We start from the raw sequence: 25311 nt of genomic DNA on the forward strand, positions 1-25311 counted from the left end.
AGGGCGCCACGGAACGGAGCAGCCCCCTGACAGGGCAGTCCCTGCCCCAAAGAGCTTACAATCTAAATGGCTAAGACAAAGGTTGAGGGTGAGAAATTCAGACGCGGAAGCCCCGTGATTCAGAAGGGCGTGGGGCTCTTGGCCACGTGCTCCAGGGGGCGCCACGTCCTAGTGGTGGAGACATGGGGCGTGGTCCAGGCGGAGCTGAGGGCGGGCTGCCCCTAGCCCCGCCCCTTCCAGGAGCATGGACCCGCCCCCCTCCCAGGCTGGCAATTCTGCCTGTCCCCCTGCCCAGTGCTGGAAGTTCTCCTGAAAGATCGGCAGTAGAAATGACTTTGGGACTGCTGGTTCTGTGAGACACACGCTAGCTCCAGGTGTGCACCACGTGACCTGTGTCTGTGAGCGGGGAACTCACACCCCACATGCGTGGTGTGGCCATTATTGAAAACCTTCCCCTGATGCCTGGTCTTCCTGAGCCACTGTGTCCGACTTAGGAAAACTCTTCAGTCAGCTGAGCGCTCCTCCTCCTTGTCCCTCTCCCCCGTCCCATTCTCGTTTGTCGAAGGCAGGGGTCTTCCAACTAGGGGGAGCCCGCAGGGCTGGGCTGTGCAGTGTCAGGCTGCAGGGGGATCAGGTGAGCAGCGGCGGGTCTAAGGCAGCTCCCTGCCTGTCCTGGCACCGCAGACTGCACTGCGCCCCAGAAGTGGCCCAGCTCCTAGGTGGAGAGTGCACAGGACTTCGCGCCCCGCCCTCAGCACTAGCTCCACACTCCCGCTGGCTGCAGTTCCCGTGGAACGGCCTCGAGGAAGAGACGCGCTCTGGGTTTGTCCTGGGAAGTCAGCTCGTGCGGCTGAGCTTGTGCCAAAGGACGCTGCTTTTGCACAGCGAGGGCGGCCGCCTCCGGGTCTCTGACGCAGCTCGCACTCTGCTGTATGTTCGGGAGAGTCTGTCCATCTGCTCAAGAACGGCTCCGGCACGGGACGAGCTGGGACCTCCACGTTCTCACGTGGCCCCGCGCCACTGCAGGGAGAGAGGGTTGGAGTTGGCCTCTCCCCCCCAGGACAGCCTGAATCCCTCAACCCCAGCCCCATCCCAAGGGCACTGATTGAAAAGAAGACGAATACGTTAGCTGAGTTAAGAACCGGAGCAAGGCCAGCTCAGTCGTCCTGTTCGTGGTTCCCAGCCTGTGGTCTGTGGACCCCTGGTGGTCTACAGTGGTACTGCAGGGGTCAGCGGAAAGTTTAAAAGGGATTGGGCCCATCACGGTGGGCCCGATCTTTACTTTTTTCTCTTTGTTTTTGTTTTTGTTTTTTTCTTTTTTCTTTTTTCTTTTCTCTCTTTTTTTCCCCCCAGGATGGGGCAAGCTGTGAAATTTTAATAGACTAAAAAGGGGTCTGAATGCTCGACAAGGTGGGGAACCACTGCTCTCATTCATATATATGCCAAAACCACGTGAGGAATTATTTGCTGACTCCACACAGAATCCCAGCGGACCCCACCCAGCCCCACCCCCTCCCTGGATTGCATTCCTGAATACAGGTGCAACCAGAAGTCAGTCAGGCAGAAGTATTCATAGAATCATAGAATAATAGGACTGGAAGGGACCTCAAGAGGTCATCAAGTCCAGCCCCCCGCCCTCAAGGCAGGACCAAGCTCCGTCTACACCATCCCTGACAGATGTCTATCTAACCTGTTCTTAAATATCTCCAGAGAGGGAGATTCCACCACCTCCCTTGCAGGGCTGGCGGCCTGGAAGGCTGTGGACGGCTGGCTGTCCCTGCACGGGTTACCTGCCACCTGCTCTGGGCAGTTCTCCGTTGGTGGCGTTCTCGGCAGGATTCCCGCAGAAATGCCCCAAAATAACGGCCGTGCCTGGAGAGTTAGCGCCTGGCTAAAGGCCTCTTGAGGCCGTTCGGCTGTCGGACGCATCCTCGTTTGAATATGACTCGGTTGCTGCAATTATAGAATCATAGACGCTGAGGCCGGAAGAAACCATTATGACAGGCTGTAAAACGGGAGTGGGGAACCTTTTTTTGGGGGGGGGGGCCGCTGACCCACAGAAAAATCCGTCGGGGGCCACACACGTGTGAACCCCCCCAAAAAACCCGTCACTGACGTGGCCCCGGATTGAGAAGGAGAAAGCTGCTCCACACATTCCCCTCCCGCACCAAGCCTGGGGGCCCTGCCTACACTCTAGCTCCGTGTTGGGGCAGCAGTGGGGCTGGCGTACCAGCTGCGGGCTCCCAAATTCTGGGAGGAGCCCTGAGGGCCACATCCGGCCCCCGAGCCTGAGGTTCCCCACCCCTGCCATAAAACCTGATCCACCTACTCCTGCAACAGACCCGTAACCGCTGGCTGAGTTACTGACGGCCTGGAATCACGATTTAAAGACTTCAGGTCCCAGAGACTCTAGTTCAAACCAGGAAATGATGCAGGCTCCGCATTGCAAATGAAAAAGGAGGGAAAACAAGGTCTGAGCCAAACTGACCTGGCCGGGGGGGGGGGGGGGGGGGGATGTGAAATTCCTTCCTGACCCCAAACAGCGATCAGTGAGACTTCGAGCATGTGGGAGAAACCCATCAGCCAGTCCACCGGGCGCGGGGGGGGGAGGGGTTAAGAATTTATTGCAATAACTCTGAGCCCTCCCCAGCTGGTATGTAGTCCAGTGGCTTTGACAATTTCAGCCCGAATACCCTAGGACTGAAATGAACCTTCGTTGAAAGAACAGAAATGGGTCAGTGCTCAGGCCCACAGACACAATCACAACCAAGGTCTGGTTTGTAAAAAATAACCCGCCAGCCGGCGTTCCCTGTAAGCTGGGCGCTTGGGTGGCCGCCCAGGAGAGATTCAAGCGGCACCCAGCTCATTAGCGGCGTGCCCATAGCTGATTGCAGCCACCAGCATGTTTCCATTGCTGGTGCACATCTGCACATGCCTTGGCGCATGGAACAAAATTTATTCCACACACAAATGGAAACACTTAGAGGGAACATTGCTGCCAGCGACTAGGGATCCGGACTGGCTCTAGTAGGCTTTGCTGGGCTGTGTTTTCCGTGGGCGTGTGGCCATGCACCTAGGATTGGGTGGGGTCTGAGACCGAGCCCCTCCGAAAGCCGCTCAGACCCGTGCCGCATGTTTTGTTCTTTGCTTTCAGATTAAGAACGAAGGGTCCAAGAACTGCTTGGATGTCGGGGAGAATAATCATGGAGGGAAGCCGCTGATCATGTACCCGTGCCACGGGATGGGAGGCAATCAGGTAGGCCACTGGTGTGAATGTGTCCCGGCGGCTCTCACCCCATCCCACCCTCCCGGAGCTGGGGAAAGGGTCCGGAGCAATGTTCCCTGTAAGTTGGGGGTGTGGGCAGCCGCCCAGGCAAGATTCAGTTGCCACTCGGCTGATTAGCAGCACACCCCCAGCCTCCTGCAGCATGTGTTTCTATTGGTGGTGCACATCTGCACATGCCTGGGTGCACCAAATAAAATTTATTCTGCACATGGATGGAAAACCTGGAGGGGAACATTGGTCTGGTGCGCCAGGGCTTACCCCACTCCTCCTGGGCGAGGCAGCTGGGAAGCAAGCCTGGGGCTTGCTCCCTCTGTCTCCTATCTTGCCCACCCATCTGAAATCGGGGTTCACTTAAGTGCTCCAGACTTGTGCGACCCAGCAGCGGGGTGTGCGTGCTGATCCCCGGGCACACACGTGAATTCCCTTGGCGCCTTGAGGGATTCTGGGGCTGCCTTCATCAGTGGGGCTGGCAGGCTGCTCTCTGGCAGCATGGGTGGCCCTTCGGGGTGGGGGTCAGCAGCCCCTAATCGCCGCGTCTGCTCTTTGGCTCTCAGTACTTCGAGTACACGTCCCAGAAGGACCTGCGTCACAACATTGGCAAGCAGCTCTGCCTCCGAGCCGGCTTCGGGCCGGTGGAGCTGGGAGACTGTCGCTTTGTAGGGAAAAACTCGCACGTGCCCGGAAACGAGGAATGGGAACTCACCCACGTGAGTAAAGAACACGGTGTCCCCGGAAACAGCCTGTGGCCGGGGGTCCTGGGCTGGGCTGTCCAACGGGGCGGGTTCCTCCCGGGACCACGGGGGCTCAGGCGCGGGGATGAATGTTGGGTTGCGGCAAACCTGCCGTTTTTGTTTGGATGTGGAGCTGTTGGAACTTCTTAAAGCTGAAGGGCGTTTTGAAGTTTGCATGGGGCAAGGCAAAGCTTTCGTTCTGGAAACCTCAAATCGAAACCCTGATTTTTCAAATTTCCCTTCCCGCCCCCGCCGCCCGATGTAAACAAATCAGCAGAAACTGACGCAAATTTGTGAAATGTTTCATTTGCCTTTTTATACATGTGTGTGTATATACACACACGCACGCACCCCTCTCGCTCTCTCTCTCACACACACACACGCACGCACGCACCCCTCTCACTCTCACACACACACACACCCCTCACTCTCACACACACACACACACACACACACACACACACACGCACCCCTCTCTCTCTCTCACATACACACACCTTTCTCTCACCTCACACATGCATCCCTCACTCTCACACACACACACACACACGCACCCCTCTCTCTCTCACACACACACACACACACACACACACACACACACCTCTCACCTCTCATACCCCTCTCTCGCTTGCACACACTCCTCTCACTCACACACACCCCCTCTCACTCACACACACGCACGCACCCCTCTCTCACTCTCTCACACACACACGCACCCCTCTTGCTCGCACACACATACCCCTCTCTCTCTCTCTCTCTCACACACACACACACACACACACACACACACACACACACACACACACACACCCGCTTGCTCGCTCTCTCGCTATCTCTCTCTCTCCCAAAAACAGGCTTGCCTGAAAAATCTGGCCCAACTCTACTGAGGCAACCTGGACTTTATTCCTGGCTCTGCCACAGGTTAGCTGGGTAACCTGAGACAAGTCCCATCACTGCCCCGTGCCTCAGTTTCCCCTTCTGTGCAAAGCACTTTAAGCTCAGTGGAGGATGTGACCTTGGCATCTCTATTTGTGTTTTAGGATCGTCTGATTAAAAATGTGGCCTCTGACATGTGTTTGTCGGCAAGAGATGAGCATCCATCTATGACTTCCTGTAACCCTTCGGATTCTTATCAGCAGTGGTTCTTTACTTAAACAATATAGCGCAGACAAAACCGGTGGAACCAAGAAGTATCAGCCCGTCTCACTGAGACCTCGATTCCAGACTGCACTCAGGAAAACAGAAGCTAATACTCTCCTCTTATTTAAAAGACGTGAACATCTTCAACATGCTGCACTTCACAGTTGCCTTTCATTTTATTCTGTGCCTTTGAGATCAGATGGTGTAATACACGGAGATTTGTTTATCACTTTTTCTAAGAGACAAGCCAAGCTCCTTGTTTGCCGCCTATGGGAGTGTTGCACTGTAACTTACCCAAAGATAGAGAACACGGGGCCAACCACACCAATAATCGCATGGACTACCGCTTCCTGAGCCAGGAAATTTGGACCATGACCCCGCAGAATGGCAGGGATGAAACTGACACAGTACTTAGGATGCCAGCTGGCCTTTGAATATGCCTTATGCCAAAGAGACTATTCCATGCCCTTTCGTTTCCTGGTGGTTGTGCGTGCCAAGGCAGGTTGGGATGTGGTGAGGCGGCGTTGCAGCATCCCGTTCAGGAGCACAGATCCCTGCTTTCTGGCACGCACTGGGCATTAAACGAGGTTTTTTTCCCCTTACGGTTTAGGAGGCGATCGGAGTGTGCATTTAAAACCTGACACCGGGGTGCTCTGCTGTGTGAGATCCCGGCCTGCTGCACAGCATGACACCTCCGGAGTGCTTGCCAGCACGAGGAAGGAGGTAATGCCAGTGGCTGCCAATAAAAAGGACTTGCTATGCAGTCCCAAAGGAGAGAGGCGTTATCGTTTCCTTGACCCACAGTGGGAAGTGTCCAGCGGATGGTGCTGCTGAGCTTGGCAAGGGAACAGCTGATGGGGGGGAGAGGTGTGTGCTTGCCAGTTGTGTACTACACAAGCCTGCGAGATCATAGCAGTGGTTGGAATGAAAATTGCGGAATCGCATGCAGGGTGTGGGGGGAGGGGCGGCTTTTCTAAAATCACTTTGGATCGGTGCATCCGAAACACGGATCCTGAGCTCCGGCTCGCTCCCGGGTTTTTCACGGCCCGAGCGCCATGAGGCGATACGAGCGTCTATCGCTGAGAGCGTGGGCTGGTCGCGGGAACGCTGCAAGGCCGCTTTTATGCTGGGCGGGCTGCTTCCGTTTCAGGCTTGGGGTTTCGGCACGTTCTAAAAACGTGCAGCCAGGGGGGGCTTCCCCGTCCATGGACGGTGTAAACGAGGACGGGCGTAGCCCCCGGCGATGGTTTTGACAAGAGACAGCAATGCAAAGCAAGGCAGCTCCTAGTCTCCAGAATGGGAATGGGGGAGGAAGTTCTTTAATGACTGAAAACCCCCTGTTGCATCTTTACTCTCATTTTCCTCTGTGTGGGAGGATCTATCCACGCCCCCACATCCTCTGCCTCCCGTTTTCCACTGTGCCACTAGTGTCTCGACTATTGTAGCATCGTGGGAAAACATGGCCTCATCGCCGAGTCAATACAAACCCATGTTTGAGACGTGACTACTGTCGTTTGTTAGTTTCGAACTGATTCCAGCTCGTGGTCATTGAAAACCGGGCCTGGAAAAGGCAGGGGCGCTGCCTTTGGACACATGACCCGAAGCTAAAATAAAGAGCTGTGCTGTTTGACACAAGAAATCCAGGCTCCGGGTCCCCTTTGCTCCCATGTTCCTATTGGTCGCGACAGGCTCCAGCGGGACCAAGCCTGGCTCCAAGTTGGCACAATGTTCAGTTAATGACTGTCCATGTTCCGGTTGTGCCTGAGAACCTGCCAAGATGGGGGCCCCGTTGGGCCAGGAACTATCCACATTACAGGTTGGACCTTCCTGCGCTAGCACCCTTGCAACCTGACTGGTCCCAGACCAGGGACTTGCCAGACGGGGGGAGCTAAAAGCTGCAGCCCGGAGCTCTGCGTTCCTCATTCCCCCCCCCCCCCCCCCGCCACTCCCAGCAGCATGGGAGTTTGATTAGAAAATGTTTTTGTTCTAGTTGAATCAGCACTTGGGGAGGGTTCTGTGTTCTCCCCTCTTTCTCCCCCCAGCAACCTCCCTATTACCCACCAGGACTCCATCTTGCCTCCCTAGTTTGGCAATGTCCCTGGTCCCATTCCCTCGGCTTATTCTGTGGGTGCTCTCGGGATCACCTGAAACTGCCGGACCAGGAGTGTTGTTGGCTCAGGGAAGTCTGGATTATGGAGTTTCAACCTGTACGAGACAGTCCCTGCCCTCGGAGAACTGAGTCTAACTAGAAAAGGCCGGCCAGGAGAGGGAGCAAGGGCATAGAACATGCTGGCAGAGTGAGTCACGCCATGGGAGTAAATATCACCATTGGTTTAATTGCTTTTGGGGCGGGGTTGGCTTTAATGGGACTTGCTCAGCAATTAGACATATGTTACCAAAAGAGGTGGAGCAAATTCCCAAATCCTGCAGGCCATAGCCACCCGAAAAGACAGGCCTGTCATTGAGGTGTGAGCTCCTATCTCCCATTTCCCATCGTCGTCCGTTCCTGGATCCCCTAGGCAAGCTGCGATAGTTTCTAGATGGGACAGATTCTGCAGGCGTTCACTCTGGTGCACGTAGATGGTGTGAGAGAGACTTTTTTGTGGGAGGCAGGTGCCATCCCATTCAGACTCAGCAAGGCTTGGATTTGGGGGGTGGGGAAGTGGGTGCCTTTGGAGTACCCGGATAAGTCGGAAGGATCTTTTTCCAATCTGGAATTTCCCCTCCGATGCATCCCAGATCTGTCTCGTCCCTGCCTTGGATTCAAATTACGTCCTACCCACGCAACAGAAGGGTGCTGGAAACATTACTCAAGCCTGAGTTTGTCTCGTCAGTTTCCGATTCTGATTAATCACACTGATGTCAGATATTTATGGCCCCTTTCTCCTAATTAGCACTGCCTATTATAGAATCGTGGGGCTGGGAGAGACCTCAGGAGTCACTGAGTCCTGCCCGAAGCAGGACCAACTCCATCATCCCAGCCAGGACTTTGTCAAGCCGGGATTTCAAAACCTCACAGGCTATGTCTACACGGCACGCTAAGATATGCAAATGAGACACGGGGATGAATATTGCCATGCCTCATTTGCATGCCAAATGAGCCACCATTTTTGCAGCACGGGCTTTTGCGCAAGAAGCTGTCTGCAGCGCTCCTTCTTGTGCAAAAAACCCTCTTGTGCGGAGTCGTTCTTCCTGAAAATAAGCAGTGGAATGGCTCTGCACAAGAGGGGTTTTTTGCACAAGGGGGGGCAAATCAGTGCTCCCAGGGGGCTGGCTTTTTTACATGAGGGGGATGGGAATCAGTGATGGCTGGGGTGTGAGATAGGGCTCAGGATGGGGGAGGGGGAGGTTCCATCTGACACAGGCCTTTTCTCTTCCTCCAGCTGCCAGGGACTTTTTCTCTCCCCTCAGTCCTCTTTCCCCCCCCCCCCCCCCAGCTACGAGGGAACTTTAGCCACTCCCTTGGTGGGGTGGCTGTCCCCAGTGGACACTCACCTATCGCCCCTCTGAACAGCAGCCCCTCCCTTTGCATATTATGGAAACCAGTCCCACTCTCAGCACTCCCAGTTGTCCTGGTACAACCAAACCCTGACCTTGCTTTAAGGTAGGAAAAGAGGAAGCTGCCTAGCAAATTTGGTGGTTCTAGCTCTTACCATTTCGGAGGAGTTCATGAACAAACAGACTTGTAGACAGACGTGCACAAATTCAAAAAGATAGATAGCCATTCCCTTTGCTGCATGGAAATCAGTTATGCATATTAGACACCACTTAAATGGGAATAACTGTCCGTACTGGGGGATTGGTGGTGCTTATCTATATTCCTATAGTTAAAGCAGTTTGCTCTGGGTATCTAAAACACGGGAACAAGCCCTGGGTTATGTCTGCCTTTGACCTGCTGGGTGATCTAGGGCAAGTGCCTCTGCCTCAGTTTCCCCATCTGTAATAACACCACTGAGCATGTTTGTAAAGTGCTTCAGGGTCTTCCGATGGGAAGAGTGAGGCATTAATTACAATTGTTGACGTGCCTATGACGGACACGGGCGGACGCTCATGAGTCGTTACCCGAGACACGTATGCTACCCCAGTTTCTCAGCCCAGGCCGGGAGCTAACCACGAGGAAAGCGCGCTCCCATCCCTGTGCAGAACTAGCTCCAACGGGCACGGCCCTGAAGAACCATTTTGCATCTAAATTCTCTTCCCTCGCACGCTCAGGAGCGGGGCTGGGGCCCCCTATCTGGTGGGCTGCATCAGAACTCACGTGGTGATCCAATTCTAGCGGGTTTCCCAGTGGCCGCCAGGACGGGTGCTTATCACACCGGCTCCCCAAACGCAAAGGAAGCTGGAAGCATTAAGGCTGGAGATAAACAGGGCTGCAGAACGGCAGGGTGGTTGTATCCATAGGAAACACGTCCCGTGGCCATCCGGTCACGATCTGTTTGTAACTCACGTCACCGAGCCAAACCAGATGCCGAGGTCCCCTGCTCAACAAATATAACTTTCACAAGACCGGTCGGAACGCACGTATACTTCTAACTGTGGTGTCCTACACGCTGGCCACTAGCACATGGGGCTCTATGGCCGGGTGAGTGTGGCTAGTTGGTTATAGCAGGAGTCCCTGTAGTGGCTGCTGCTTCAGAACTGGTTGGACACCGCGGCTTTATAATACAGACAGGCTCTGAGTTCGGAGTCACATCGCTGGGCCAACGCTTTGTCCGTGTTAAAGGTGCAGACTCGGTTGCACCACCAGTTAAGACTTGTAGGTCCACTCCACGCTGAAAACTTCAACCATGTTCATAGAATCATAGAACACTACGACTGGAAGGGACCTCGAGAGGTCATCGAGTCCAGTCCCCTGCCGTCACAGCAGGACCCAGTACTGTCTAGACCATCCCTGATAGACATGTATCTAACCTACTCTTAAATATCTCCAGAGATGGAGATTCCGCAACCTCTCTGGGCAATTTATTCCAGTGTTTAACCACCCGGACAGGTAGGAACTTTTTCCTAACGCCCAACCTCCAGGGTCTGTTTTGATGGTAGAAAGCGCAGACCAGGTATTTGGGGGGGCGCCGGAGCTGTGGAGATCTGGTGGAGGAGAGCAAAGCACAGAATAAACATCTTGAACCTTGAGAGCTCGGGGTGAGAGTATACGGAATAAGGGACAAATAATTGCCCCTTGTAGATTTCCTCAATGGCTCTTTTGCTTGATCTTGGGTATGTCTCTTTGATTCTCCCACGCCTTGAAGATTACGCAAGGTAAGTAAGATGCGGCTTAGGGCCTCCGAGTAAGAACAAGTAAGAACAGCCGTGCTGGGTCAGACCAAAGGTCCATCTAGCCCAGTAGCCTGTCTGCCGACAGTGGCCAGCATCAGGTGCCCCAGAGAGGGTGGACCAAAGACAATGATCAAGCGATTTGTCTCCTGCCATCCCTCTCCAGCCTCTGACAAACAGAGGCCAAGGACACCATTTCTATCCCCTGGCTAATAGCCTTTTATGGACCTAACCTCCATGAAATTATCTAGCTTCTCTTTAAACTCTGTTATAGTCCTAGCCTTCACAGCCTCCTCTAGCAAGGAGTTCCACAGGTTGACTACATGCTGTGTGAAGAAGAACTTTCTTTTATGAGTTTTAAACCTGCTACCCATTAACTTCATTTGGCGTCCTCTAGTTCTTCTATTATGGGAACTAATAAATAACTTCTCTTTATCCGCCCTCTCCATACCACTCATGATTTTATAGACCTCTATCATATCCCCCCTCAGTCTCCTCTTTTCTAAACTGAAAAGTCCCAGTCGTTTTAACCTCTCGTCATATGGGACCCGTTCCAAATCCTGAATCATTTTAGTATAAGAGGCCTCTGAAAACAAAACCAAAAAATTTACTAAATTTCATTTTTCGGTAAAGCTCTGAAGCCTCTTAAACTTGACAGATCTTAGGGCCTCCGCATTGCTTTATCCAGCCGTGTGCCTCCCCGTACGTTTTTTTTTCCCCGAAGTATCTTAAGGGAGGAAAAGCGCCCATTTGAAATTGAGTCTCCTACGTTCCACAGGTGTGTCCTGAGCACGGGGCTCCTGGCTAATCCAGGAAAAGACCCACATGTTGGTGTCTATGAACTGTTTGAGAAGGTCTTGTTGCTGATTGTTCTGAAACCGAGCAAAACTCAGATTCCAAAACCTCAAATTTTCCCCCCAAAATGGAGTTCTCCCGAGTATCCACAACTCCTGCCAAGTTCAAGAGGTGCAGAAAAAAAAACTTAGCCCTTTTTATATTGGGATAATCCCTGATTAGCTCCCCCAGTGTTAATCCCAATTTGCAATTGTTTTAAGCGTAAGCACAGATGCAACTAACGTACAACTTCACTCTTCCTCAGTGAGCTGAGAGTGTGGGCAGCCATCCAGGAGAGATTCAAATGTCACCCAGCTAATTAGCAGAGCACCCACACAGCAGCAGCATGTGTTTCTACAAGTGGTGCACATCTGCACCTGCCTCAGTGCGCCTAACAAAATTTATTCTGCACATGGATGGAAAAAGTCAGAGGGAACACTGGTTGTTCCTTATTAAGTAATTCCTAAATTTTTCAATTATGATTGTGCAGAAATGTCTTTGCTTCATAGCAGCCATTAGCAATTGTGATGTTTCATTTCAGAAAAGTACAGAAACTGCTGACTTTAAAGAAGACATGTTTGCTTTACATTATCTTTTGATCACATGTAAGTGGCTACGGTTTAGATGCGATCTGTTCACACGTTCTTCAACGTAAGCACACTGTATAGGGAGTGCCTAAAATTGAAAGTGAGCTTGCTACATGTTGATACAACGTGGCCCAAGAACTTTCAAGGCAAGTTTGGATCAAGTTTTTCACCGTGCGGACCACAATCCCAAGTGTGGTCATTCAGGGGCACCCACTCTCCTTCCCTTGATATTCCACATTCCCCGTTTCTCAGATCATGTTCAGGTTTGTAAAATGACCTTTTTTTTAACTCTACAGAAAGTTTATCAGCATCTGGGGCCCTTGGTGCCAGAATTCAGCCTTGACCTTCGCTGGACCCAAGAATGAAATATGTGTTTTCTTAGAACAAGGAGCCAAGACTGATTTCCACTCGATATTCCAAATCACCTGCATTTCTTCCCATCCTCTCCTCCCAACGGGCAGCTCTATTTAAGCCCAGCCGCGATACGAGAGAAGACCCAGAAGCAGAAAGCAGGAGAAGTCACAGTGTTTGTACCTCCCGTTCGCTCGCGATGTTGAAGTTACTCCTCCTAGCGGCCTTTGTCTTCTGCGGTAAGTGGGCTTTTTTCTGTGGTTGGTTTGGGGGTTTTCGGGGGGGCAGGTTTGAGGTGCTGATGTCTTGCATTCTGGTGCTGAAACTCTTGCTGATGGATTCAGACATTGCAGTAGCACCCCAAAGAGCTGATTGGCTGGGGTGCACCCCAAACAGCCATCAGTAGGGGCAAATCCCCCAAAGTTTCAGCTAGCACAGAAGGCTACAGGGAGATGCACTTTGCTGCGGCTGATCTTACCCACATCAGAAACATCCTCCTAAAAGAGACTCTCTGTCCACTTGGCCTCCACGTGCCGGTCTCTTCCCTAGTCCCTCTTGGGCCTCCCCATTTTCAGAGTTGATCTGCCTTGACGGTTCCTCATGGGGGCACTTCCAATTTTCCACAGACCCCCCCCCCCTCCACACACACCGTGTGTCCTGCTCTCCCGGAAAACTGAGCCCGACTTCGGGTGCTGAATCAGGTGGAAATTCTTGCCCCTTCCTTCGTGAAGGCTGGGACGCTTGGTCATGTCCCGTCTCCAGCGCGATCTCGGGAGAGCTGGGGCAGAGAGCCGTCCACGAGAAGGGGAGGGAAAAGCCAGGCTAGCCTCACGCCCTGGGGTGGCAACCGCAGAGCGGCAATGGGGTGTGGGGTCCCTCCGGCCACACGCCAAAGCTAGTCCTGATGTTGCTTTTCTTTTACTCCCGAAGGACACGGCCTGGAGGAAGAGTCGCTGGAAGGCAATGGGCGCGTGGTGGGGGGGAGTAACGCCCCACGCGGCGCATGGCCATCGCAGGTGGGTCCAATGTCTACAGCCCTTCCCCACCCCGTTGGCCTCCCAACAACAACCGAGGAAGGGGCGCGGGGATGGGCTGGTGCACAGAAAACCAGAGAGCGCAAAGGAGCCGCTCCCACGGGGCAATTATCAACGGATCCCTCTGCTATCGTGCAGTGCCCGCATCTGATAGTGAGAGACAAGGGACAGCCAGAGCATAGGGCTGTGTCCGTGGCCATCTTGACTAATATCCTCCATCACCCCATTTTCTTAAAATCCAGTTTATAGAAGGAAGCACTTCTTCAGTGCACAGTCAACCTGTGGAACTCCTCGCCAGAGGATGTGGTGAAGGCCAGGACTTTACCAGGGTTTTAAAAAGAGCTAGATAGATTCATGAAGGTTAGGCCCCTCAATGGCTGTTAGCCAGGATGGGTAGGAATGGTGTCCCTAGCCTCTGTTTATCTGGAAATGGAGGGATCACGTGAGAATTACTTGTTGAGTTCCCTCCCTCTGGGGTACCTGGCATGGCCATTCTTGGCAGATAGGACACTGGGATAGATGAACTGTTGGTCTGACCCAGTATGGCTGTTCTTATGTAGTTTTGGGCCTTCACCACATCCCCTGGCAAGGAGTTCCACAGGTTAACTGTGTACTGAAGACGTGCTTCCTTTTGTTTGGTTTTAAGCCTGCTGCCTGTTCATTACCTTGAGTGACACCCCCCACCCCCAAGCTCTCATGTTACGTGAAGGGGCCAATAACACTTTCTCCACATCATTCGTGGTTTTATAGACCCCGTCCTATCACCCCTTCATCGTCTCTTGTCTGAGATGAACAGTCCCTGTCTTTTATACACTCCTCAAGCTGGTCCGTACCCCAGTCCCTGGACCTTTTCCATTTCAAATGCATCTTTATGTGAGATGGAGCAACCAGAACTGGACATGGTGTTCCAGACAGGCCCGCTGACGGGGCTGGGTGGGTAAAGGGGACCGATTGCTGCTCCTGGCCCCGCCCCTTCCACCTGAGGCCCCGCCCCTTCCAGGAGCATAAACCTGGAACCCCTCCACCTTGCCCAGCGGCCCCACATGGCTGTGGGTTTCCCAGATTCGCGGTGTGGGCGTACCATGCAGGCATACAGCGGCATTCTGATGTTTACTGTGTTACATAGCTAGATCTCCCTTTTGTCACCCAAATCTAGATCTCCCTGCAGTACCTCTCCGGGGGTCAGTGGCGTCACACCTGCGGGGGGACGCTGGTGAGGCCCAACTGGGTGATGACGGCGGCTCACTGCGTGGACAGGTAACGGAGACCCCGGTGGTTCGTTGATCGGCCTGTTCCAGAGACTTGAATCGGGTGCAAGGCAGGAGTGGGCACTGTCAATACACCCAGCTGGGAGGAGAGCTTGGTGCCAAGAAGTGGAGGGGGCTGCTTCTTCTTTTACCCCTGGAGCAGTATGGCCATTTCTATTGCGGGGTGGGGGGAGGATGGACCAGTGGTTTGGGCAGTAGCCTAGCACTTGGTAGGCCAGGCTTTGAGTCCCTGCTCTGCCACTGCTTTTTGGTGAGCCATTGGTCAAGTCACTTAACCTTGCTCTGTTCTGTTCATCTGGAAAATGGGCTTCTCTACCTTCCCGCAGTGTTGCACGCACAAGTCCGTGCAAGACTGTGGCATTAAGAGAGAGCGATAGATGAGTTAGTTACTAACATCTAGGGTCAACCACTTTCCCCTTGGACTTAGCAAACCCAGGACCGGTTGACAAGCCAGTGATGTCATATCACTGTCGGGAATTGGGGGGAAGGGAAAGGGGCTTTGACGCTACATTGGCACCTTCCTGCACATCACAGCTTGTTCCTCATCTCCCTAGATCCCTGACTTTCCGGGTGGTGGTCGGCGAGCACAACCTCAATCAAAACGACGGCTCTGAGCAGTATTTGAGCGTGGGAAGTAAATTCATCCACCACTATTGGAACAGCAACAATTTGGCTGCCGGGTAAGATGCTTCCTGTATCCCACCGGCCGCCGACCGGGCTTTGACTAGGGGATTTCTCGTCTCAGGCGACCCAGGGGAAGAAATAAGAACAGGTTGCCCCTGGAGTCCCTACATCTGAGATCCACACACCTCCCAAGGGGGCACCCGAGGTCAGCTGTTCGGTTCACTCGCTCTGGAGCACCTGGCATTGGCCACCATTGGAAGAGGGGATACTGGGCTAGATGGACCTCGGTTGGATCCAATATGGCCATTTTTATTGTCTTAATACCTGAGCGCTATGAGTTTGGTGCCCAACTCCCATTGGCTTTGTATTCACGGGGGCTCCTTTGAACACCCCAGCCTTGATTTCCCGGGAAGAGCGCGCTCAGCGGCCTCGGGCCGACGCACTCGGTTCTCCCCCGCTTCCAAAATGCCCCGAAAGGCCTCTTGACCCAGCTTCCTTTGTTGCTCCGCAGCTACGACATCGCCCTGCTCCGCCTCTCCCAGAGCGCGACTCTGAACAGCTACGTGCAGCTGGGCGTGCTGCCCGGCGCCAACGAAGTTCTGGCCAACAATCATCCCTGTTACATCACCGGCTGGGGCTTGACCAGAAGTAAGTACCGTCGTTGAGTAAGGTCCTAGCGGGCGCATGGGGTGGCCTAGTGACAGAGGGCATGGGCTTGGCGGTAGATGTGACAAGCTCCCCTGCTTAGCCCTGTGCCTCAGTTTCCCCCTGTATAACACAGTGAGGATAACTCGGAGTTGCTGGGACCCAAGCCTTTGTTCCTGGCTGGCACAGCCCTTCCCGCAGAAGGTCCCACAGAAGCACCAAAATCTCCCTTATTACACAAGAGCGATGTGAGATTCGGGCCCTGCCGGGAGTTGTGCCATCGTGTAACACGAGGATTTCACCCCAGTCTGTAATCTGGGGTAGGGAAGTGAAGGGCTAGTCGACTATCCAATGAGCAAATGCTTATCGGATCGCCGACTAATCAATCCCCCCAACCCTTTGCTGCCTCTATCAGAAAGAGCCTGACTCCAGGCTACTGTGATAGCGTTCCAAAGCTGCAGCGCCGCAGGGGGCCTGGGGTCAGCGGGGAATCCTCAGCTGATCCAGGCTCCAGGTGGTACTTCCACCTTTCAAGTGTAGCAACAGCCCTAGTTTCTGCTGCCCTTTGGAAACCTGCTTCCTGATTCCAACCAGCCATGGGGACACCTCGAGGAAATGGGGGTTCCCCTGCACTCCCGCTTTGCTCTGATGCCCAGCTCCGGAAGATCCTGCTTTTCCAGAAAATGCACCAGACCAAAGCAAAATTAAGAACGGTCGTGGCCTTGCTCCGCTCTTGTTTAACGTTTTATTGAAGTGGCGCGTAATTTACACCCATCAAAATGAGCTTCAGTCAGACCCAGGAAATGACCAATTATCTGGGGAAACTGACACGTCTCCGTAACAGTCCAGGCTGACTCCAAACTCCGGCTTCAGAGCGTATTGGAAGCAAATTCCCAGCCAAGTTTTCCAGCCGTCACTCCGTCCCGGGGCGGGATTAGTGCAGCAAAGCTCATTCCTCGGGGTAGGAAGTCGGCCAATCGATCGGAAAATAGAACAGGCGTCTAGGTGCCGAAGTTGGATGCATCGGAAGTTCCGCCGAGGACTCCGCCCCAGAGGTCGGGGGAAAAGGGGCCATTTTCCATGGAAACTAACCCCCGGCCTCCGTTGTGTTTCTTGCACAGCTAACGGGCAGCTGTCTGCAATCCTGCAACAAGCGCCGCTTCCCGTGGTGTCTTACAGCATCTGCTCCGGGGCTGCCTACTGGGGTTCCACCGTCAAGAACACCATGGTGTGCGCGGGAGGCGACGGTGTCCATTCTGGGTGCCAGGTAACCGCCGGGGGCGTGTGGCGTGGCCGGAAGTCACCGGCGTGGGGTCCTGCTCCGTCAAGGAGGTTCACCGTCGGGCTGCGCGTGCGTGCGCTCCTCTTGTGGGGTGTGTTGACACAGCAGACTCCGAGAGCCTCCAAGGACCACAAAATCAGATAAGAATCAAAGGTGCCCGGCAACTTTATTGTCAAACGAACTACAGGCCTAGTTGTCAGCAGACTCTGCCAAACCACTATGCATGTGTACCCCCTAACCTGGACCAGCTCAGTCACTGGGAAGTCCCACTGCCCCAGGCCAGACAAAGCCAGCCCCTCCAAGACCCCACTTTATACACATCTACAAACGAGTTACACCTCCCTGCTGACGCGTCACGTTGCCACCCTCGGACGTTCCCTAGATACCAGCCGTCACCGGGCACCTGGTGGTTCAGTTAGAACATCTCTCTCCGTCCTGCTGTTGTGTTAGACCTGGGTCGGTGTGTCCCTGTTGTCTGTGGGGAGTGGGTGGGTACCAAGGCGACTTTTAACGAGGTGTTGCCGTCCTTCTGGAATGTGCTTTTAACCTTAGGCCCAATGTCAATGAGTGTTTCACAGCCGGTGCCCAGTACCGGTGAGTGTTTCACAGCCGGTGCCCAGTACCGGTGAGTGTTTTACAGCCGGTGCCCAGTACCGGTGAGAGTTTTACAGCCGGTGCCCAGTACCGGTGAGTGTTTTACATCAGTGAGTTTCTACCTTTTTTTATTTGCAAATCCCTCAAAACAATGTTTTGAATGTCAGAGCGAGCCCTTTTGGAAATCCTAGACAAAGGCTGCCGACCCAGGTTGAAAACCACCGTTCTGTGGTAACGATAAGGAACTGCTTTGACATAGTCCATGGACTCCACCCCCCCCCCCCCCCAGGGGTCCCCAGATCACAGGTGGAAAGCCACTGAATTTTACCCTGCCGACCTGCGCGTGCCACGTTCTGTGGGCAGCGGCCCTGCCTCTCTCTCACAGCTTAGCCTTGCTTCACATGGACGCAGGCCTGACCACAGCGTGCCAGGCCTCAGGCCTCACGCATGATGTGAGGGCTCAGGTTTCAGGCCTCCATCTGACCGCAGCTGCACCACACCAGCCCTTCCAGGGCCTGAGCCGTTCTTGTCCACCCACTTGCAGGGAGCTGCGCTCTCGGGGTTACACTGGGGTATTGCGGGGTGGTGGGTCGAGGCTGGCGATCGTCCTCACAAGGCCTGCGGGGCTTCGCCGCCCTTCCAGGTGGCGAGGGCTGGAAAAAAGGACTCTCCAGCAGACCCCTCTCTGCTCTGCTGACTCCCAGCCCCACGGTTGGGCTTGGAAAGCCGGCCGGCCCTTGGGGCTCTGCCGGCGGGTGAATCCAGTTCCTAGATGGTGTGGGAGGAGGAGGCGTTGTACAGACTTCACTTGGGTCAGACCGAGGTCCATCTAGCCCAGCGTCCCCTCTCCCAGCTGTGACCAATGCCAGGTGCTTCGGAGAAAATGAACAGAACAGGCAACCGGATCCTCCATCCCCTGTCGTCTGCCCCCAGATGCAGGCAGGCCGAGGCGAAGATCCCCCAGAGCTTGTGCCATTCGTGAACTTACCTAGTTCGTTTTTTGATTACGGACCCCAGAATAGTTTTGGCCTTCGCAACATCCCCTGGCAGTGAGTTCCACAGATCAGGCTGCCTGTATTCTAAATGCCGGTTTGTCTGGCCAGACGCCTCCCCGTGGAGATTGTCTGCTTCGCTGGGGAGGGGACGCCCCCTCGGTTGGAAATCACCTCTTTGTGGCCATGGGGGCTAAGTTGTCTTGCCCTTTGGATCTGGTCCACAGGGTGATTCTGGGGGCCCCCTGAACTGCCTGGTGGGCGGCAGATACCAAGTCCACGGAGTGACCAGTTTTGTGTCCGCCTCGGGCTGCAACGTCTACCGGAAGCCCACGGTGTTCACCCGGGTGTCTGCCTACATTTCCTGGATCAACAACGTGAGTTGGCTTTGCCTGGCAGGGGCGCTGCAATGAGGAACCACCCCGCCACAGACCAGGGCTCTGGCTTGCGATTCTTTCTGTTCTCATTCATGGGCAGCAGGTGAACCTAGGGGAGGGGCAAGCCCCTAGCCCCGCCCCCTCTGCTTGAGGCCCCGCCCCTGCAGCCCACGGCCCCGTGGGAGCCAAGAACCCTGGCTGAAGCACAAAGGAGAGGGAGGAAGAGAGCCTACCCCCCACTCCCAAGAGTTGGCAGCACAGCCCCTCAGCAGGGCTGAATCCCAGACAGCTTGGGGGAGATGCACGGGAGGGGGTCGGGGCTGGGAACAGAGCGTGTGTGAGACAGGCGGTCGGCCCACGGGGCCTCAGCGTCCTTGTGGCCTGGAAGCTCTAGGCGAGACGGCTCGTTGCAGAGAGCGTGACGCTCCTGGCCGCTGTTCCACGTGGCCTGTGCCAAATCCCAGGGCTGCACGTCAGGATGTACCTGCTGGGACCTTTGGCCGGGAGCTGACGTTTTCCAATTGGCCCCTGGAGCCTTCCCAGCCTAGAGATGTAACTGCGCTCCTGCCTCCGCCGGGGGCCACGCGTGAGAAGCAGCCTGACGTGGTGGGTTGTGTGTTTTTCTCCTTTCAGATAATCAACTCCAACTGAAGAGGCTCGGAGGGTGGAATCGACACCAAAGAAAAACCCCTTTCGCTAATCGGAATATGCTCCCACCCGCCCCACCCCCGTCTTCGTCTTCTCTGGGGCCCATCTCCTCTGTTATCCCATTTGGTCAGCAGGGTTATTCCTGCAATTCCAATGCCAATAAAACCACGTCAAAAGGACTCTCTTTGTTCAATAGCAAAGAAACCACATAAACAAAGCTTCTTTCTTCTCCGCGCGCCTGGGAAGGGTCTCTTGGCCATGCACGGTGGAACATGCTCATGTGGTGTGTTGGTTTGCGTGGTCACAGAGATGCCTCCTTTGAATGTCCCAGGCACCCTTGAGCTGTTCCGTTTGGAGCATTAATTACATTCAACTGGATAATCAGACGTCCCTTTGCCTTGTGACTTACAAGGGCTTTCCCGCACCATGGAAATCCACCAGTTCATCTGTCTCAGCTGCTTCTGACTCCAGGAACCAAAGTGTTGAATTCTCTCCAGTCTCTGGGAATAGCCTGTTAGGAGAAGGACAAGAACTGGGCTCCATGAATTGGACACATGCTGTTTTGACCATTCACAACCTGGGAGAAAGAGGATGAATGTTGAAGGCAGATTTCATTTTCTTCCTCTCGTCCCACCTGCAGCCTGCGCCCAGCCGTGACGGTTCTTACTCGCCTCCCAAGGTTCAAACTCCTGCTCTGGTTCAGCTTCCTTTTCCAAATGGCCACCCAAAATCAGTTTCCCGTCCAACTCCCCTGGTGAGGCCTTACTGCTATTGGGACTGCCAGGAAACACCCCCAGGCTTTGAGATGGAAAATTCCACCTTACGGGAAGAGTTGCAAAGGGCTAGCCCACTTCCTGCCCGGAGTAAAAGCTGAGAAGGAGCTAGGCAACTCCCAAGATTTCTTCCCACCCTCCATTAGCATAATAGACAGAGTCCCAGCTTGGGAACCCTCCCTGTCTAACTCCCTTCAGTATCAGCCAGACGCGGGTGCCATTCGCTTGCAATGTGGAATCCAGTTGGACTTCACAACGGAAGCTGTAGTAGTTGGATAAAGTCAGGATGGGGCCCCGCGGGGCTCAGCTCCCGTCCATCTTGACGAATGACGCGTGGGTTAGAACGCCCGAGGCCTGGCTTTGTCACTGGCCTGCTTGGGCCCGGCCGTTTCTCACTCTGTGACGCTGCACCCCACTGTGTGGCAGGGATGTTGAAACAAGGGGGGTTCGAGGGATCATGGGCCATTGCTTTTCACTAGATGTAAGGGTGAGCGCTGTGTGCAGCTAGGGTCGCCTCCTCTCCAAAAGATCTCTTGGCATTGGAAAAGGTTCTGAGAAAGGCAACAAAAATGAAACGGGTGCCATGTGAAGAGAGATTCAAATGACTAGGACTTTCCAGTGTAGAAAAAAGAGATTAAAAGGGGATAGGATCGAGGGCTATAAAATCATGACACGTGTGGAGAAAATGAATAAGGAAAAGTTATTGACTTGTTCCCATCCCTCAAGAACTAGGGGTCACCCAATGAAATGAATCGCTAGCAGGAAAGGAACCAAAGGAAGTTTTTGTTCACACAGCGCACCATCAACCTGTGGAACTCCTTGCCGGAGGATGTGGTGAAGACCAGGACTTTAACAAGGTTCAAAAAAGATCTAGATATATCCATGGAGGTTAGCTCTATTAATGGCTATTAGCCAGGACGGGCAGGAATGGGGTCCCTAACCTCTGGGAATGGGCGATCGGAGAGGGGTCACGTGATGATTCCCTGTTGTGGTCTCCTGGCCTACAATAGAAGGGGATGGATCTGGAACTAGGGAGAGAAGGGCTGTTTTGACAGAGAAGGGGATGGGGTAGGTAGGGCACAGAAAGAGGCTGATTTTTACTCAGTCACTTGTCGTGTAAACAGCCCCAGCAGGGCAGGTACAGCCCCGAAACTGGGCCATGAAGCATAGACGGAGGGGGAAGGGGCCGACCAAGCTGTGCATGTTTCTCATGGGCTAGGACCAGCCTCGGGAAAGGTTCGGAGCAGGAACCGGCTGGGGAGCACCGCCAACGACACCCCCAGCGTTCGGGGAAGGCTTTTGGCAACTGGAGGAAGTTTGATTGCTGCCGTGACGAGCGCAATCAATCAAAGCCTCCAAAGGAGTAAAGCGAGAGAGGAGAACACAGGGAGGTACTCGCTCTGTCCTGGGGGGAGCCGTAAGGGCGGAGGCACATCCCGTCTGACCACAGCCTACCAGCAAAGAACTTCCACTGGTTTTTATTGAAGGCCAAATGTTTTATAAGCTTCTATCTCCTTCATGCATATGCATGAGCAGCTCCCTTCGCTTCCTCCCCCTCCTAATGTCAGGGTGTTTTTATCCCATTGGTTAATCTGTTAATTAGACGAAAGCCATAAATACATATGTCGGCCATAAACATACATATTGGATTCATCCGGTGTGTGTGTCGGCTGATTTTCTCCAAAGATACCCTGAACTGGGACACACGCCTTTCAATACCTGTGATTATTACAGAAGAGCAAACAACTGTCTGATGCGCTCTTGTGAATTAGTTCTACTCCCTTGCTACCTTATTAAGCAACATCTCTCACGCTGGCTTTCTGCTAACTGCTTACATGGGTCTTACAGGTGTCTACGCCCCCAGGTTTCTGGCTCTTTTGCTGACCCTTTGTGACTCCTGGCATGCGATACTTGAGCTAGGGCTGTGTCTAGACTGAAGGGTTTTTTCGGAAAAAGTAGCCTTTTTTTGAAGAAACTTCACCTGTGTCTAAACTACAGCCGCGTTCTTTCGAAATTAAATCGAAAGAACGTGGCTTTTCTTTCGATGGCGGTCATCCTATTCCTGCGCATCCAGAAATATAATTTATGCTATCATGTGCCGAAAGTGTCCATCTGCTATGTACATTGGACAAACCTCTCAGATGCTTCGCCAAAGGATTAATGCCCACAAAACAGATATCAGACAAGATCACAAAGAGAAACCAGTTTCTTGCCATTTTAACCAGAAAGGACACGCTCTCAATGACTTAACCACCTGCATTCTGCTACAAAGACCTTTTACATCTGCACTTGAAAGGGAATCCTCTGAACTGTCATTCATGTTAAAATTCGACACTCTCTGGGAAGGAATGAACAAATACGCAAACTATCTTACCCATTACCAAGATAGCTTCCCCAATTATCACCTCTAATACCATTAGCTCACAGACGTCCCACTCTCCCCACCTCTAATATCATCAATTCACAGACACTTACCTTCCTTCCTTCCCCCCCCCCCCGCATCCCCCTCCTGTTCTGAAATGTGATTTGTCCTTTTCATATGTGTTCATTTCTTTTAATTGTATCCTTTGGTATCTATGGTTGTGACTATTTTCTTCCACTATTTGATCTGAGGAAGTGGGTCTGGCCCACGAAAGCTCATCACCTAATAAACCATCTTGTGAGTCTTTAAAGTGCTACATTGTCCTGCATTTTGCTTTCGAATAAAGGCGTTCTTGAATGCAAACAGGGCTTTTTCGAAACAGAGCATCCAGACTGCCTGGGTGCACTTTTTTGAAAGAAGAGGTTGCAGTCGAGACGCGCTCTTTCGAAAGAGGCTTGTAGTCTAGACGTACCCAAAGATACACAAGTAGAAAGACAGAAAGCCCTAGCATTGTTGAGCTTCTACCAAATGCCTGTTGCTGTTCACATGGCCACTGATTGGCACCCTCTGTGTCTCCAACCAGTTTTTCAAGGGATCGCTCCGGGGGGATAAATCAGACTCAGAAGCAGAGACCCGGTTCTTAATCCAGAGCAAACACGGGTGAGTTAAACACCCGGTTTGTGTGTTCGACTCTTGTTAATGTCACGTCAAAGGGAGAAATCAAGATCCAGTCTGGGCTACCGCGTCCTGAGCACACGCCACCCTATTTATTAATCATGTGAGCACTGCTCACAGGAACTAAGAGGTAGCTATTAATTATCCCAGGGGAATTGCCTGAGCGAGACGGGGTGGAGGCTCATGGGTATTTTTTGCCTGACACACATAGGACAGTGTTTCTCAACCTTTTTTTAATAAAGTACCCCCTTTAAAAAAAAGTTATAAGTACCCCCAGTACTCTCAGTTTTCAGACACACACAATTTTTTTCTACCATTGCAACACATTTGTTTAAACAACTTAATCGTAGCTGGGCGGGTGATGAAATTTTGGGGTGTAAAAAGCACAAAAATAATAAAGCGCTGTCAAACTTTAAACAAAAATTCAGTTTTCTCCAAATTTCAGTTGTGTTGACGTACCCCTAAGGGTACTCAGACCACTGGCTGAGAAACACTGGCATAGGAGACTGTTTGCCGGGGACCCCTTTGACCACAATAATGATTACGCGACCCCAGAGATAAAAAATGACTAGATAAATTCACAGAGAATAGATCCATCAGTGGCTATTAGCTAGGATGGGCATGGACAGTGTCCCTAGTCTCTGTTCGTCAGAGGCTGGGAATGGGTAACAAGCGTGGACTCACTTGTTGGTTACCTGTTCTGTGAAGATGTGATAGAGCAGCGCAAGGTACAGTATAAATATCTTGAACCTTGACAGTCATTTACACGCAGTGTTGGGTTGCATGGAATAACAGGATACAAGACAACAATTCCTAACTGTCTCCTTGTAGATTTTCTCAACTGTTCTTTTTCGGGGTGGTTTGTAAGTCTCTCTGGTTTTCCAAGTCCAGTAGATCCCTCCTTGTAGGTGACCCCTAAGATGTCTTAAGCCAGAAAAACACCCCTACTTCTAACGGATTTCACTGGATTTCAGGCACTGCTCTCCCTAGAATCCCTTGACAATCCTGGCTGCTCCAAATCAGGCAACACAGAAACTTAAGTCTCCCACCTGCCAGGTGACCACAGAGCTATTGGCTGGTGAAAGAGAAGGCCATCTTTATTAATGGCTGGCAGAGGGAAGGGGGTGCACCCTCAGGAAGTTTGCGGATGACACCAAGCTAGGAGGAGAGGTAGATACGTTGGAGGGCAGGGACAGGGTCCAGAGTGACCTGGACACATTGGAGGGTTGGACCAAAAGAAATCTGATGAGGTTCCACAAGGACAAGTGTAGAGTCCGGCCCGTGGGACGGAAGAATCCCAAGTATTGCGACAGACTGGGGACCGGCTGGCTAAGCAAACATTCGGCAGAAAAGGACCTGGGGATACAGTGGCTGAGAAGCTGGAGATGAGTCAACAGCGTGTCCTTGTTGCTAAGAAGGCTAAGGGCATGTTGGGCTGAATTAGGAGGAGCGTGGGCAGCAGATCTAGAGAAGTGATTATCCCCCTTTATTCGGCTCTGGAGAGGCCACATCTGGAATATTGTGTCCTATTCTAGGCCCCTGTTATGGAAAGGCTGTGGACACATTGGAGAGAGTCCAGCAGAGGGCAATAAAAGTGATGAGGGGGCTGGAGCACATGAGCTACGAGGAGAGGCTGAGGGATTTGGGTTTGTTTAGTCTGCAGAAGCGAAGAGTGAGGGGGGATTTGAGAGCAGCCTGCAACTCCCTGAAGGGGGGTTCCAAAGAGGCTGGTGAGAGGCTGTTCTCAGGGAGGGCAGGTGGCAGAACGAGGAGCCATGGACTCAAGTTGCAGTGGGGGAGGTCTAGGTTGGAGATTAGGACAAACCATTCCCCTAGG

The 25311-nt window shown here is 53.1% G+C and overlaps 2 protein-coding genes across 2 annotated transcripts in view; both read left to right on the forward strand.

The window, feature by feature from the left end:
• GALNT6 (polypeptide N-acetylgalactosaminyltransferase 6) overlaps positions 1-5934 on the forward strand; it is a 40241-nt gene extending 34307 nt beyond the window's left edge. Inside the window, exons 9-11 of the mRNA XM_075901679.1 lie at positions 3155-3256; positions 3841-3993; positions 5058-5934. Coding sequence (XP_075757794.1) covers positions 3155-3256; positions 3841-3993; positions 5058-5171 — 369 coding nt within the window. The 3' untranslated portion in view covers positions 5172-5934. The remainder of the gene's footprint in view (positions 1-3154; positions 3257-3840; positions 3994-5057) is intronic.
• A 6349-nt stretch (positions 5935-12283) lies between these two features.
• LOC102463241 (chymotrypsin-like elastase family member 1) lies at positions 12284-19855 on the forward strand. The gene is made up of 8 exons (XM_006122701.4): positions 12284-12439; positions 13131-13216; positions 14391-14491; positions 15057-15182; positions 15638-15774; positions 16893-17038; positions 18867-19016; positions 19650-19855. Exons 1-8 carry the CDS (start codon positions 12400-12402, stop codon positions 19665-19667), a joined length of 804 nt encoding a protein of 267 aa, XP_006122763.1. The 5' UTR covers positions 12284-12399; the 3' UTR covers positions 19668-19855.
• Positions 19856-25311: the final 5456 nt, after the last annotated feature.

The sequence above is a fragment of the Pelodiscus sinensis genome, chromosome 19 (genome assembly GCF_049634645.1).
Source record: "Pelodiscus sinensis isolate JC-2024 chromosome 19, ASM4963464v1, whole genome shotgun sequence".
Taxonomy (NCBI): domain Eukaryota; kingdom Metazoa; phylum Chordata; order Testudines; family Trionychidae; genus Pelodiscus; species Pelodiscus sinensis.